The sequence below is a fragment of the Gobio gobio genome, assembly GCF_949357685.1.
Source record: "Gobio gobio genome assembly, chromosome: 21".
NCBI lineage: Eukaryota > Metazoa > Chordata > Actinopteri > Cypriniformes > Gobionidae > Gobio > Gobio gobio.
In genome coordinates this window covers 25,012,043-25,027,772 of record NC_137117.1, presented here as the reverse complement: position 1 = coordinate 25,027,772, position 15,730 = coordinate 25,012,043, and the positions used below count along the sequence as shown (strand labels likewise).

The following is a 15,730-nucleotide window of genomic DNA, read 5'->3' as shown; positions in this document are numbered from 1 at the left end:
ATCCAATATATCACGAACAACTGGAAAAATCATGTGGCTATCCAATATTGTTGTGAACATTGAAAAACTACTGCTTTATAAAGTGATGAAGTCACATGTAAATCTTGAGTTTTTTAGATGGCTTTAACACTGGGGAGCCCCACCCATCGTTAAATCTCATTGGTCGGAAAATCTGCTCTACATACAGTAGTTTATCAATGCATTGATTGGTCGTTGCGTTGTGTTGCGTGATATTTCTGCTGTCAGTGTGGACAGGCTTGAGGCTGCACTCTTAGGTTATAGACAAGACAAGAGTTATACATGTTTTTACTAACTGAAGGATGAGTCCAATTATTTTCTGTGGTATTTTGATGGCATATATATATATATATATATATATATATATATATATATATATATATATATATATATATATATATATATATATATATATATATATATATATATATATATATATATATATATATATATATATATATATATATTAGCTTAACTTGTTTTGAATCAGAAACAGTCTCCTTTACCCCTTTCATTTCTTAGTTTCTCTGCATTCCTCGTTCTCTCTTTTCTCTCTGCCTCTTTCAATTTCCGTCCAAAACACACACGCACAATGTTGTATGAAAAGACAGAAAGCCATCTTAATAACAGCCTTTCAAGAGAAAGTAGAAGATGACAATGATTTTTGCGTCTCCTAATTGTTCACCCTGCCTCTCTGAAAACCAAATGGAGCGTTAAACTTGATTAAGGCGAGCTGACTGCTCCCGTTGGCAGTTGCTCTCTTTCAGCGTAATGTTACGTATTTGTGTCACAAAACCCAAAGCTGGGGCGGGCGACTCAAATCCCACACCCCAGATCTCTCTGAGCTAACGCTACGCTGAGCTCCTGAATGACAGGTGCAGCCGAGTCGAAATAAGAAAACGGATGCCGTGACAAACGGCGATAGCATCGGTGCCCTCCCGCACAAAGCTAGTGTGTCTACACACTCGCTCCCTCTCGCCCAGGCTGTGACAGCCGGTCTGATAGAAGTAGTATTTCTGTAAGGCATCGTATTTCACACCTCGTCAGCTACTCGCTGTTCAAATGCGAGATGATTAGCATGTAATTAAGAGCCTGTGCTAGCGTGTTATCAGGTTCCCGACCAAGCGCGGTTAGCCTGTACACAGGGGATCCGTTAAAGTTGAGCACAAAGCCACGGATGATTGGGCGCGTGGATCTCTAGGTCCCTATTGTGGCGAAATCTATGTCTCGATTCATCCACACCACAGTTATTATTGTCTTTAAATATGCATCTTTGATAAAGTCTCTTGCATTGGTAATGTCTTTTTTAAGTTTGAGCTCAGCTGCTGCAGTGGAGAGGTTTGAGAGTGTGTTTGCGAGGCTGCGGTGGTTGGACCGTCGACGGATGCCTGCATGAAGTGAGGGCTTCCTTTGAAGCTGCAGCTAAACCCTGCTTTTCTGCCCTATTTATATCAATCATTCATCACTAGAGGCTCTGGCTGTCTGTGATTAAAGCCTCCCTACAGGAGGGCAACATCTGAATATGTATATATAATTCATATCTACAGGCTCTCTCTCTCGCACGCACAAGCACACTCTCTCGCAGATCAACCGTATTCTGCAGTCTCAAACCCAGTAATATATAAACACTTCTGGTCAAGAGTCTGTGTAATGATCGGGTTGAGCTTGCGGAAAACCTAGCTTTTAAAAACCTCAAAGTATCACATAAGATGCAGTGCAGCAACCCGGTTCTTCTACATGTGCAGTTCATTAGTTTTGTGGGTAATTTAAAGGGATAGTGCACCCAAAAATGAAATTTTTTCACTCTCATGTCATTCCAAACCTTCTTGACTTTTAAAAGGTAAGGTTTAAAGAATATCATGGCCATATGCTTTGTGTGTAGAACAGATCTAAACATAAGATGTGGAACATAAAGGAAGATCTTTTGAGAAATGTCTTGGTGATAAAAACCAATGTTAATACAAAAAAAAAAATCATACAGGTTTGGAACAACATGAGGGTGAATAAATGATGACAGGGTTTTAATTTTGCGTGAACTATCCCTTTCAAGTCATTATTCACTGAAAGCTTGACAATGCACTTTAACTCTCCCCTGCATCTTCATTAGAGTTTATGATATTAGAATTAGTCAGATCTTTACTTTATTTTGGTTGATTCAATTTACAGAACCGTTCGTTAGTGACTAATCCAGATTTCACTGACTAGGAATATATTAGGGATTTAGACCATTTTATGGTGCATTTGTGCCATTTCTGAAGCTTGAAGGCTGCAGTCATTGTAATTGCATGAGCAACCGGGATATTCATTCAAAATCTCTCCTTTTTGTTCTACAAAATAAAGAAAGTCACACAGGTTTGGAACAACATGAGGTTCAAATAAATGACAAAATGTTCATTTTTGGGTGAAATAGTCATTTAAGGCTGAGCCCTTGTTGTCTGACTACAAAAGAGGCTCCTTGCATGTGTTCAGGTGTTGGGGTGTAATGAAGCTTAAGTAATATGATTGAAACACGATGCCTTTTGCAGGCAGGGGTGGATTTATTCCTGGCGTTTCCATGCATCTGATTTTGATATGAATCTGTGAGACATACAAAGCATTGCTCTGGATAAGGATACCCCACTGAGACCACGCTGAAGCTTTTTTTTCTTGTTGTTTTAATGGCAAAGAGAAAGGGGTGGGTGGGTGGGTGTAGGTAGAATGGTAGGGTGTAGGACACTGAATTTTTCAACTAGACATCGTAATGAATCTAGTTGATAAACTGGATTAACCATATAGACTGAATTGCTGATCTAGTTATTGATCTGGAGCCCACACTGTTGCTGTATGATAAATGAAATGAACTGATGACATTAGCGTTTTCTCCAGAATGGCTATACAGCTGAATAAAATTATGCTGCATTATTTTCCTGTTTAACACTGTAAAGCTGCTTTGAAACAATCTACATTGTTAAAAGCGCTATATAAATAAAGTTGACTTGACTTGACTAGAATTCAAGGTTGAGAAAGAAGGCTTACAGAAACATTTCCATCTATGCTTACCCATCATTCCATTCCTGCTTTCTCCCAGAATCCATTGAGCTGACGGCCAAACCCACCCCCTTCCCAACCACCCACCGCACCACCCCTCCCACCGCTCACGTCAAGATCACCAAACAACGCCATGGCCACACCACCACCACTTCAAGCATTGTCAAGGATCCGGACAGCCAGGTGGTGGAGGCACTGCCTCCACCGAGAGTGGTCGAGGCAGAAAAGTACTTCAGCTCTTTCACCACTCACCGCCCCACCACACCCTACAAACCACCCCGCACCTCATCCCCACCTGTGGACTCCAGCCCTTACTTTGAGGAGTCGGGCAGTGGAGAGCCTAGTGGGGACGACGAGAGCGGAATGGAGGAGAGCGGAGAAGAGCCACTTGGTAATGCATTCACCATAATATTTCAGTCATAAGGGGTTTAGGCATAATTGTCAAGAACAGATGAGAAAGAGATGATGAAATTCTCCTTGTTCGGGACTGACCTTGTGTGTGAGATGACCTCTCCTCGAATTGTAATGGCATATCAATTTAACATTGCACATTATCTCCGCAGCCGTTATTTGAGAGGGTTTGACACCTGACATCCAACTGCTAAGTGAGCAATTTCATTTGGAATCACTTCAGTGAATAATTCACCAAAATGACTGGCTTCAGTTTTTAACATGGCCTAACCTTATAAGTAAGCCTCTTCTAAAGGCCATTCCGGATGCAGCCGGTCTCCTCTGAACTGTTCTTGCATAGTCTGTATTTGTCAGGAACAGAACTCAAGTACATTTAAAGATATTTAAAATATATATATTTTTTACAGGGTTGACGTATTTGCTATTGAAACATTAAGTTGGGGTGGGACAGATCGAAGGGCTCTGCCATTTTAAATAGACAATGGCTTTTAGTTCAGTGGTTCTCAACTGGTTTTGCCTCAGAACCCAGATTGGGATGAAATTAAAACAAAGACATTTTCAGAATGAATACATTTCAACCGCTACCTTGAAAGCCAATTTTAAAGAATATTAAATTGGTTATTAAACAAAATAAAGTATAACACAGTCAAAGATTCAAATAATCCTTCGCTGCTTTATCCTTCTCCAACTAGCAATAGCAAGTAGCTAGAGGCAGGGGAATTTGTAATACCATAGGGGAAGTTGTAATTCTAGAGCATTTTAGACAAAACATATGTAAGCACTTGTGTGTTTTATACCATTTCAAAATGTGGATCTGTTCATTTTGTCAACAGTTCAGTTCACTAGCATAGAAAAATAACAGTCATGGGCTCCAAAAGCCACTAAACTTCCATTTTGTTCTCCACTACAGTCACTTTTAAAAATTATAGCGTCTTGGTTGACATACAAGTGACAAATTATTCAATCCCTTCGCTTGTTTTTGTGCCCTTCACCACCATAATACATAAAGTGGACCAAGTATTTTTATTCAGCCAATGCTAGCTCTACAGACACACTGTTTAACTGCCTCAACTGGTATAAGAGAGAGCAGCACGGCCTCAGATTTATTCTCTTGTCACTGTTGGACCGGAGCGCTCTTTGACACAGGACACATGGAGTCTGTCTGACATCGGAGTAGGAGGCATCTCTTGAGACTTTCTGATGACTTTCTGCCTCCCATTGAACCCATAGCCTGTAAGGCTGAAGCAGTGTGGTCAGCGTGCACCTCGGGGGCAGCGGCTCATAAATTTGCCTACAAATGCAATGAAACGACATCCAGGGATGCTTTCCAGCTCTATGCCAAAAATCATTTTCCACCACTCACTATCTCGTTCACACGCTGCCTCTCTCATACTCATAGAGCCCTTGAACATCTGACGGCTTTATGGCTTGTTTGGCAAGCAGGAGATATTTTGCTCCAGCCCACAGTCCTAATCTTCAGTATATATATAGTTGTAGGTGTGAGGCTGGCTCCATTGCCAAGACAGTTTTAACAAGATATTGTCAGGGTTTGCATAATGAGCATCTTAAAAGTAGGAATACATCAAGAAAGATGTAAAAGTCATTTCGCAACTACTCACAGATTGTTTACTGCAAATCAAAGAGTCAACCATAGAGCCGTCTGCCTCTGTAATTATTTCCACCATAATTTTCCTTCTCCACAACTTGACATGTTAATTGTTTTTGCAACCATACAAACATAGAGATATCAATTTAAACTAGAACAATCAAATTCTAGAAATCCTGCTTGTGTGACGTCTTCATCTCTCTCTTCAGGTACAACAGTAGCAACTACCACTATTCCCACAGCCGAGGAGCGGTCCTCCTGTGACAACACGCCTTTCGGCTGCTGTCCCGATGGGAAGACGGCCGCCATCAGCTCTGAGGGCACAAACTGCCCCTGTAAGTTCATGTCAATCACTCTCTACCGAGTGTCGCCTATTTTATACTACAGATAATAGCACATGTTCGTTTATTAACTGTGTGGCCATCTCTATATAAGCCGCCAACAGCGATATGAGGATGGTGAGGAGGAGTTGGGAATGACAGGGGAAACTACATTTTATGAGCATATATCATCTCATACATGCTGTATGGATGTTGATTATGTGTACCCAGGGTCCAAAATTAGCACTGAACATGCACCAAATTCAAGTAAAAGTGTCCATTACTTACCAGGAACTGATATAACACATTGTTGAAATTGAATTATATGTATATATGAATGATCAGCAATGTAATATCGTAAAATATTTTAATATATTAAATATTGTAATATATTTATAAATGGTGTCTACTTTAATATATATGTTGGGATGTAATTTATTCCTATGATGCCAAAGCTGAATTCAGTGACGCATGATCCTTCAGAAATTATTGTAATATGCCTATTTGGTGCTCAAGGCACATTTATTATTATTATCAATGTTGAAAACAGTCGTGCTGCTTAATATTTTGTGGAAACCATGATACTAGTTTTTTAGTATTCTTTGATGAAAAGAACAGCATTTATTTGAATAAAATTACTACTTACTTTCTTAAGAAACAGTCATGCAAACCCCAAACTTTTGAACAGTAGTGTATATAAACAGTTAATGTTGGATTCATTTTGGACCCTGAGTATGCCATATGCAGGGGAGCAGGTTCTGTGTCAGTAGCCGTAGCAAATGGATAAACCAATTCTACAAAATGTATTCTAACTGGCGTCAGACCAGATGCGTCAATATACACACAAACCTTTTTCTCGCATCAGCCCCATCTGTTTTATAAGAGCAGAAATTACACACAATAGAGACTAATCAATACACGACAGGCAGGCAGAAGCAGGCAGATGTTTTGTGTTCTCTGTATGGGAACACTAGGTCAAGTGCTCACGTCTCTTCTCATATCCGTCAGCCGGGTCTCGTAACTCCCCACCGTTTATTGGCGATGTGTCACAGCGACCGGGAGCGAGGGCACTAATGTCCATTGCGTTCAGTCTCTGCTGTCAGCTCGAGCTCTCCCCATGTCTCTCAAGCACTAAGTGAAGGAGAACTCCCCCTCGTATCAAGGTGTTTTACTGAAATCTGAGAACAGCAAACAGTGAAGTCTTCCCTCTGCAGCCTGAATGCGATGTTAGAGAGGTTTGCTTCCTGATGTTATGAGGGGAATTATGCCTCCCTAATGAAAACCTACCTGTTTAACTAAATTGTAATTAATTAGTTCATGTTGAAATAAATCAATCTATTTTTCCAGTACTCCAATTATACTAAATTCTACTGTTATAGTTGGTGTATTCTTCTCTGTTATCCTTTATTGAGCAATTCCAAGCCTATGATTTAAACTAGGGGGCTTAGATGCCTCTACCCCACTCCTCTCCATTAAAGTTCAAATGTTAGTTGAGAATGAATTTGCATATCTAGTGTAAATTCAAATTATATCACTCATTGTACAATAGTAAGCCATCTGGTCGCTTTGTAACCAAAGATAAGGACACATGCTAGACGTGATGAGTACATGCTAGAAATGATGGACCACAGCCATATTGTGGTGGAGAATTTAGGACGCTAATTTAAATCCACATCTAAAGCCTGATTTCTCCACGTCTTTGCGCTCCGTGGGAAATTCCTGTCCTCAGATGTTTCCGATTCAGAATCCGATCGCAGTTTCCCTCCATCTCTCTTCACATTCAAATCTCCCCCATTTGCTCCTTTTTGAAAGTCCCATCAGATACGAGGTGATGTGTGTCTGTGCAAAAAGACCCTTATCATGCCGTTTTAACCAGCTTCTGTCAGTCACCCGTTCCTGGGATTAGAAGACAATTACGGCTATCTTTCACGATAATCATACAAGTGCTTATCCCGATCCCAGCCAAGCTGGAGCCTGGCCGGCATGATTGATTTGGGCAATTTGTTCAGCTGATTACATGCTGCACAGAACCCAGCATCAGGCCCGCTCCCCGCTCTCCTTCAGTCGTTTATTCATTATTTATTTCTCTCCGTCATGTAAAACTGGGCCTCTGATCCTCTCTCGCTCTTTCCGCTTATTAGTGTCAATGAGAAAGGTCAGCAATAACCTTAAAGGAATGTTTAATGATGACCCCGACCCCAGTCGGGACTTATGAAAGTGTCTTTTAACCTAATATTTCTGATATATTGTGCCATGTATGTAAGTGTTGTTGTCTAACCGATCTCTCTCCACTCAGTCTTCCATGCCAGCTTTTGGGAAGAGTCTCGGTCTGGTAAACTCCAGTCCATCCTCCCTCCAAAGCCCTTCTCCCTGTACCTGTCGTCCATACTCTCACATACTTTTCTATACCTCCACCTCCACTACAAACAAACCTCTCTTTCCCCACTCAATGAACCCCACGACTAACCCCACAAAGGCTCCATCACTAACTTACAGACTGGCATTGCACCAACCACAAGTGTGTGTAGCTGATAATGGACTGGAACTGTGCGTTTCATCTTTTATGTAACCATATGTGCTTCCCTGCCTTGTCCCACAGCCACCATGCGTTTCAGCGGCTTTCTGCACCTGGATAAGGTAGAGGGTCAGGAGGTCTTCTACACGCCTGAGATGGAGGACCCCAAGTCGGAGCTGTTCGGTGAAACGGCCCGGAGCATCGAGAGCGCTGTGAGTGGTGCAGCTCAAACTTGTGCTTGAGTTCACTTTCAGTTCAGCTTTGAAAAGAAGTTCAGGTTTCTGTCACACACTAAAAAAAAAATATACAAAACAACATAAGTTTATGCCACATTAGTGCTGCTACATTTTTCAGTAGTGTGAAGGTAGCTCAGCTGTTTTCACAATATTGTAGCTTTTCATGTAACTATTTTTCCCCCCAAAAAAGTAGCAGTGCAACTGAAACTTGATTGAAGATTAGCTTCTTGTTTATCACAGATTCTTTTCTTGTTTGGATCTACCTTTTATTTCTCCATCCAGTCTCTTTTCTCTTGAGGTTGACCCCTTGGGAATTTATGCAGATTTTATTGTGATAATTGGTGGACTCATCCAGTGGAACAGGTTGAATATGTCTTTTTAAAGAGCGTGTCTGTTGTTTTGACAGTTTCTAGAAAAGCAGTGCATTAGCATAACAAGAAAATACAGACACTTGATTTTGAAGTTTGTGATCAACACCAAATCCCATTATAGCATCAAGCTCAAAAGTGTCCAGATGCTAAATATAGCCAACATTTCAGTAGCTCATCCCAATACTAGTGAAATACTTCACAATACTTGACATTAATTTCATTAGCACAGAAAAAAAATGTTCTATGTGTTCATTTACACAGTGAAATATTAGTTTAAATATAAAAAAATTACATTAAAACAATGGCATGTGGTTTTTAAGTAATTTTATGTACTTCGTCCTTTTTATTATTAGTTTTTAGATTTTTAGCTTTGATTTATTTTTAGGTTTTTAAAACTTTATTTATTTCAGTTAGTTTCCAAGTCTACATTTCTTTAAGTTCATCTAATATTTATATATTATTGTATTTCAGCTTAATTTAATTTACTAAAAATTACTAATAATGATAGTTTCAGTTAACGATATAATCACTGGCTTGTATCTTGGCCTCAATGTTTCAATACTTTTGTTGTATTCTACAGCTGACACTGCACACTACCTGCTGGCAACTGCTGAAGAAGCCGGCGATTTGTTCTCGGCTTGTTAACCCATTTTGGGGCGTGTCTGGGAATGAAGGGCAGTACGATAATGAGTTCCACTTATCACTCTAATGTTAGCTAGTGCTGTGACCGTGATTCCCGACAGGAACTAAGCGAGGATGTAATCAGCCTTTCTCTACAAGCATTCCACCTGACACAGAAAGCTAATCCCCTATACTTCACTCTTTCGTTCTGTGAAGTCCAAATCTCAAACAGATCCCAGAGCCAGCAATGGAAATGAGTGTGTCCCTCTTCTCCTGTGTGCGGGATGCCCCCTGGTTCAAAAGAACCCCCTCTCTCATTTTATATCTCCACCCTGTCTTTCCCTTCACTTGATTAAAACCCTGTCCACAGATTCTGAGGATAGAGCGACCAGTTTCTGGGTCAGTGTGTCCATCCGGCTGTGCCGGGCAGCCTGGTTTTGTTGAGGGTCTCTCTGGTGAAGCTTGAAGGAAGGAACGTCTCCTCTCTTTTCTTACCCAGCATGGTTCCAAATGTACAATGAACTCACGGAGGGTCGGCCTAGAGGCAAAAGCCATTATGTCTGCGACAACTCTGCGCTTTTCCGAATTCAAGTGCAACTGTGAATGAAATGAGTGAAAATACAAGGGAAAATACAAGGCCCTTGGGTGACTTGAATTGGGTACTCGTCGGACCTCCTGCTGAGGCACTCCAACAGAATGTGCACACACGTCAGAAAGCACTAGAAGCACAAAACGGTTTGCGAGTCTATTGAGTGCATCCTAATTGTAAACCACTTCTTGTTTGCTCTAGTTTTGACCAGTTAGGTGCACTAAAGTGAATTTTGGTGTAATGGTCTTTGTATAGATATACACAACTAATATTAGTGTATATTAGTTGCACCAAATCAGTGACAAAACTCTCCTATGTGCACCGAGGTGGAAACCGAGCCAACTCTAAACGGGCAGTGTTGTAACCTGACATTTACTGCTGACTTCGAAACGTGTTCATGTAATTACTCCTGCGCTGTAGTTAAATGTCAGTTTGTGCACTGAGACCCGATGGGGTTCAGTAGAGTTTTTCCACTGACACACTTTCTCATCTTGTGGAGGAATTTGGTGTTAACGAGAACTAGATCAGCATATCGAGCTTATTACCAGTTTCACACACTGCACTTGTGGCATTTAGTTCTTTGTTTTTCTCGGTCTTATTTTCTCTCCGCTTTTATTTTCTCTAGCTGAATGAGTTGTTCCGCAAGTCAGATGTCCAGAAAGACTTCCAGAGTGTCCGTGTGAGGAATCTGGCCCCCAGCAACTCCATAATAGCCTTTGTCGAGGCTCACTTTGACCCAGGTAAAATTATATCAAAGGTTGTTCTTAAAGGTTGTTGACTCAAAAAGGTCTCTCAGGATCACTAAGAATGAATTGTGCTCACTGATAATTGTTTTGTGCACATGCTGTTTGCATCATTTTAGTTGCCGACTCGCTGTTACCAAAATAATCGAATGGCTCAAATTAGCCTAGGCCCCCTCATTTAGGGGAGAGTGGGGAGGGTTGTATCTCAGTGGTTGTTTGTGTTAGATGTCTAAAATTTTGATACATAGTTGCCACATTTGTCTGCTACATATATAACTCACTTGGACATGTACTAGACAATCACAGATTATGTGAGTTATTGTCAAATACAAAGAGTTCCGTTGTTACAACTCACCCCTCTACTGGGAGTGTTGTAACACTATCTGGGGATAGATGAAACGCTGAGAGGTAATTTGCTGAAAGAACACCCACACCATCCAATTATTGCATAAACATCATTGAAGAACAAAGAAAAGACAAGTTTTGAACAACATGAACAATTTAAACTGACAAAAAAATTTTTTTTTAGAACTTTAAATGTAGTGCAAAACAATTGACGCGTGTCTTTGTGTAATAAATGCTAGTAATAAATGTTAAAGTAGACTTCATTAAGGCCTTAAGAGGTGACATCTGACGCTAGGGGTTGTGGTGTTTAGCATCCCATGCGGGTTTATAATGGTTCGAATCCTGCTCAGAGCGAGTAGTCCTGTTACATTGGTGACCCGGATTGAGGTTTAGGGGAGTGAGTGTAATAGAAGTCAATTAGTAGGAGCTGTGCAGAAACCTCACACCCTTTAGCATGCCTGTCTCCCATGCCGGTTGACCTTGGCTTAGATTCCGCTCAGAGCGGAGCGAGTAGGACAAATAACACCTACAGACTTGAGAGTTTCTGTAGCTCAACTGTTAGAGTATGTCTAGCATGCTACGCTGCGACTGTACAGCATCACTACACTATCCAGGCTCTTTAAAAATGCAAAAAGTGCACTTGACTACAGTGCACATCTGGACGTATTCCCAGTTATAATGCTTTTCTCCATCATTTTATCACCATTTGCTTAATAACATTTGCCATGGTCAATAAAAAATAACAAACTTCTCGTTTACTGCCAACTTTCCGGGAATGGTAATAGTGCAATTTATAATTAAATAAAAAATAACAATTGTTAACTAAATTAGATTAATTTTAATAAACAATGGGGTGTGTTTTTCAAGGAATGACTGTGATTGAATTCAAATATTTCAGTGCATTTATCTGAATTAAATGAGACTGCATATGCTTAGTGCTTCGTGAAGACTGGGGTTCTTGCGCTAAAATACGGCACTGTTTAGTGAATTTGCCCCTCAATGTTCTTTATTATCTGCCTTCCCCAGTTGCTTTGTTATTCTGTTTTTATTTATTTTCTTTTTTCAAGCTGCCTCTAAATTATTTCTAAAGCAGCTCTAGCACACAAAGCATAAAGTCCGACTGATACCCTCCACTCACATAGTCAAGTCACCTTTATTTATGTAGCGCTTTATACAATACAGAAAGGAGCTTTACAGTGATAACAGGAAAAATGATGCATTTCGACTGTTATTTAGAATTCCCTCAGTCTGCGCCCTTTTAGAAACATGCCTACGGCAAGAAATAAAGAGCACATACAAACTCCCTTGTATGTTTGAAGAAAATAATAATTCAACAGCAGAATAAGGCGTATAAGTTAAGTAAAAGAAATCCTGAAGATACTGCTCTAGTCTTTTCTGGCAGCGGGAGCGGTCCGAGAGCATGGCCTTTTTAGCGAGGTAATTTATCAGCTAGGGTTTCTGAAAAAGCTGCTTTATTATGATCTCCATCGCTTCTCATGCTTTTAAGACCCTCCGAGCATCAAACCAGCTGATACAAATTTCCTTCGCTGTTCTCTTTTTATTGGTCCCCTTCATCGGCACAAGAGCACAATTCTAGCACAAGCGCCTGTCATAAAGGCGGTCTGTGGTGGCCAGTTACAGGGCCATCTGTGGAAGCGTTATTAGAGTGTTTCATCCCAGCGTCCCTGAAATGCATGGCGGTTCAAGAACCGCTTCTCCCGAGGGCCTATTATACCCTGGCTTTTCTGTATATATTTGCAGTATGTTATGTCAAGTGTGAGGGTGGTGGGTCTGGTTAGAGCTGGTTTTTCATTCTCTGCTGTGCAATACGTTTAATGTTGTGTTCTCGTTCTACAGACACAAGGTTCAGTGTGGAGGATATTGAGGGAGCCCTTCTCAAACAGCTCAAGGCATCTAAAGACACTGGTATTGTTGTGAAGAAACCTGAGGAAGAGAACATCCGCATCACCAACTATGGTAACCCTATGCTTGAAATTGCTTTTCCGTCCTTTCTCTTTTCCTCCTGCTGCCTTTTGTTCAGTGTGATTGCTCTTCGAGCTGGCATTTGATAACCACGAGTGCCTGCAGGACTCAAATAACTACCAGCTTATTGAATTTGAGACTTTTTAATTTGTGAAGAATGAAATATGTCTACCCTGACTAGGCCTATTGATCTATTTTTCCTTCTCTCCATTTTTTAGGTCTTTCAACTGATCCTTTCTTCACCACCACGACAACCACCGTGGCATCTGTCACAACTCCCACCACCACCACGCTGTCTCCCTCTTCTGCTTTTACCACTCTCCGCCCGACCACCACCAGACGTCCCTTCACCAGCCGCAGGACCACCACAGCAGCACCAGCCGCCACCACCACTCCATCCCAGGCCCCCACAACCACAGTCTTACTGAGGAACAAACCGGTGGCCCACGCCAACAGGCCATGCGACTCTCAGCCCTGCCGCCACGGTGGAACCTGCGAAGAGGAGGACAATGACTTCACTTGCATCTGCCCCGCAGGAAGAGGAGGAGCCGTGTGCGAGAAAGGTGAGAAGTAGTAAAAAAAAAAATGTTGTTTTAAATAGGTACATTGCAGGGACAACTGAATGGTTGATGATTAAGAAAGAAAAAAAATATTTCCACAATATAACAAAAACACATTTTTGGACCATTTAAGATTTATTTTTTGCATTGTTATTTTCATGAAAGTTAAGCAAATTTTTTCTGTGTTTACTGCGATATGTATTTTCAGTGGTTATTCTTATTAAATGCTGCAATAAGATTTTAAATAAAATAAAAGGCAGTACAACAAATACCATGAATGCTTTACAATTGAATATATATATTATTATTTTTAATTTAATGATTTAATTAAATATATTGATCATTCATGTTAATATATTTAACCCCCCCCCCCCCCCCCCCCCAAATTATTTTATTTTATTTATTATTGTTTCTTATTTATTTCGATCTTTCTCTCTTTTGGTGTGAAATGAACCTTATAAAAGCACAAAAGAAACAATTATTAATTAGCTATTGTTAGTAAATGAATTCATTATTAATAAATTATTACAATTATATATGTATAATTTATGAATGTTAATATTTATTGTTAATATTTCAGCATATTTGAAAAAGTTCTGTAATGATTTGAATTTTAAATTGCAGTCCTGCTGTTACACTGAGGAAAATTTTAGCTCAATTCATTGTCTCTGTTGGTGGTATTGGGATATGAAACTACCTTTTGCAGCTGTGTCAGGTTATAATTGACACTAATTACATCGATGAACTTTAGCTAGTATCAAACCGCTGTGAGGTGAAAAAAGCCACTAATTAAAGGCTTGTAAGCAGCCCTCAAACTCTTACTCTGATCAATCGGGCCATTATAGAGTGATGAAGAGAGAAGGCTTCATCAGCCTTGCATTCTCCAGAGAACAGGGTGAGAGACAGCAGAGAGAGAGGTGTTGATACATTTCTGAGCATGGGGATTCTCTGTCTGGAATGTAAATGTCTAACAGAGACAGGTCTAGGGAGAACTACGGTACTCATCATTGCAGGTTTTCTCAAACTAGGGAATAAATAGCAAACACAATATGATCGGCACATTACTGTACCATTGACGGGGTATCTGCGTTATCTGAGGGAGACACATTTGAGCGCAGGTTTGTTTGTTGCTCTACCAGTAGAGAGCAGACTGTTTAGGGATTGAAGACCTGGTTGAGAGTGTCTGATAACCTGCTTTATCTGTCTTCTACCTTCTGTCCTACTCAGTTATAAAGTACTTCATACCATCCTTCGGCGGAAAGTCTTACATGGCTTTCCAAACCATGAGAGCCTACCACACTGTGCGCATTGCCATGGAGTTTAGGGCTTCGGAAATGACAGGGATATTGCTCTACAATGGCCAAAAAAGCAAAAAGGACTTCCTGTCTCTGGCATTGGTTGAAGGAAATGTGGAGCTCAGGTAAGTAATCAAGTGAAACAGAGGATTTCTTATTATTTCCATGACCATTCCAGATCCGTTAACCATTTAAATTTATTATGATTCTCTTGACTGTCTCCTACCTGAAGGTTTAACACTGGTTCTGGGACGGCTTCAGTGATCAGTAAGGTCCTGGTAAAGCCGGGTCGCTGGCATCAGCTCGTAGTAGTGCGTAATAGGCGTAATGCCATGCTGAGCGTGGATAATGAGCCGAGTGTTGAAGGACAAAGTCCCCCAGGAACAGATGGGCTCAACCTGGACACAGACCTTTTCATCGGAGGAGTGTTTGAAGACATGATAGCAGAGTAAGAGAAGCTCCAGACCGCCTCCAAATAACACTAACAAGAGCCTCTTTAGTCTTGTTAGAAGCCATAATGAAACAGTATGGAGAAAAATAATCTAAATCATTGACTGTCTGAGATTGTCAGTTCCTGCCAGAACAACTAATATGACTTAATAAGATTGAGCAGAAATAGCCAAATCAAATTAGCATCAATCAGAGATCTAATTGAATGTTTTTCCATGTGTTCTCAGTCAGGCAAAGAGTGTCTTTTCTCAATAAAGAAAACATAATTTTTTTTTAATTTCATGCTGTTACATAGTCTGTGTCATTTAAGAATGATGATGAGCTTTAAGGAAAAGGATTGGTTTGTTCTTGCAGTGTAAAGGAGAGGACGTCGGTTTCAACAGGCCTTGTGGGCTGCGTCCGCATGTTGGACGTCAACAACTTCGTCTATAACCTACAAGAGAATGGCGGCAGTGTTCTATATGGCTCGGCCATTGGCGAGTGTGGCAACAACCCTTGCCTGCCGAATCCCTGCAAGAACGGAGCCTCCTGCCAGGTCAAAGAAGCCGAGATGTTCCACTGCAAATGTGTCAACGGTTTCTCTGGTGGGTGCACAAGTATTAACTTTTACTTATGTGTGTATGATCTTATTGTTATCTGT

At 40.6% G+C, this 15,730-nt stretch overlaps 1 protein-coding gene across 6 annotated transcripts in view; it reads left to right on the top strand.

Annotated features, from left to right (window-relative positions):
- agrn (agrin) overlaps positions 1-15,730 on the top strand; it is a 269,547-nt gene that overhangs the window by 228,947 nt on the left and 24,870 nt on the right. For 4 of the 6 annotated variants that reach the window (XM_079803365.1, XM_079803368.1, XM_079803367.1 and 1 more), the window contains 10 exons: positions 3,086-3,436; positions 5,272-5,397; positions 7,679-7,714; positions 7,982-8,109; positions 10,340-10,454; positions 12,660-12,779; positions 13,004-13,348; positions 14,573-14,765; positions 14,873-15,088; positions 15,445-15,674. In XM_079803365.1, coding sequence (XP_079659491.1) covers positions 3,086-3,436; positions 5,272-5,397; positions 7,679-7,714; positions 7,982-8,109; positions 10,340-10,454; positions 12,660-12,779; positions 13,004-13,348; positions 14,573-14,765; positions 14,873-15,088; positions 15,445-15,674 — 1,860 coding nt within the window. The remainder of the gene's footprint in view (positions 1-3,085; positions 3,437-5,271; positions 5,398-7,678; positions 7,715-7,981; positions 8,110-10,339; positions 10,455-12,659; positions 12,780-13,003; positions 13,349-14,572; positions 14,766-14,872; positions 15,089-15,444; positions 15,675-15,730) is intronic. The other 2 variants (XM_079803366.1, XM_079803369.1) reach the window with 1 other exon arrangement.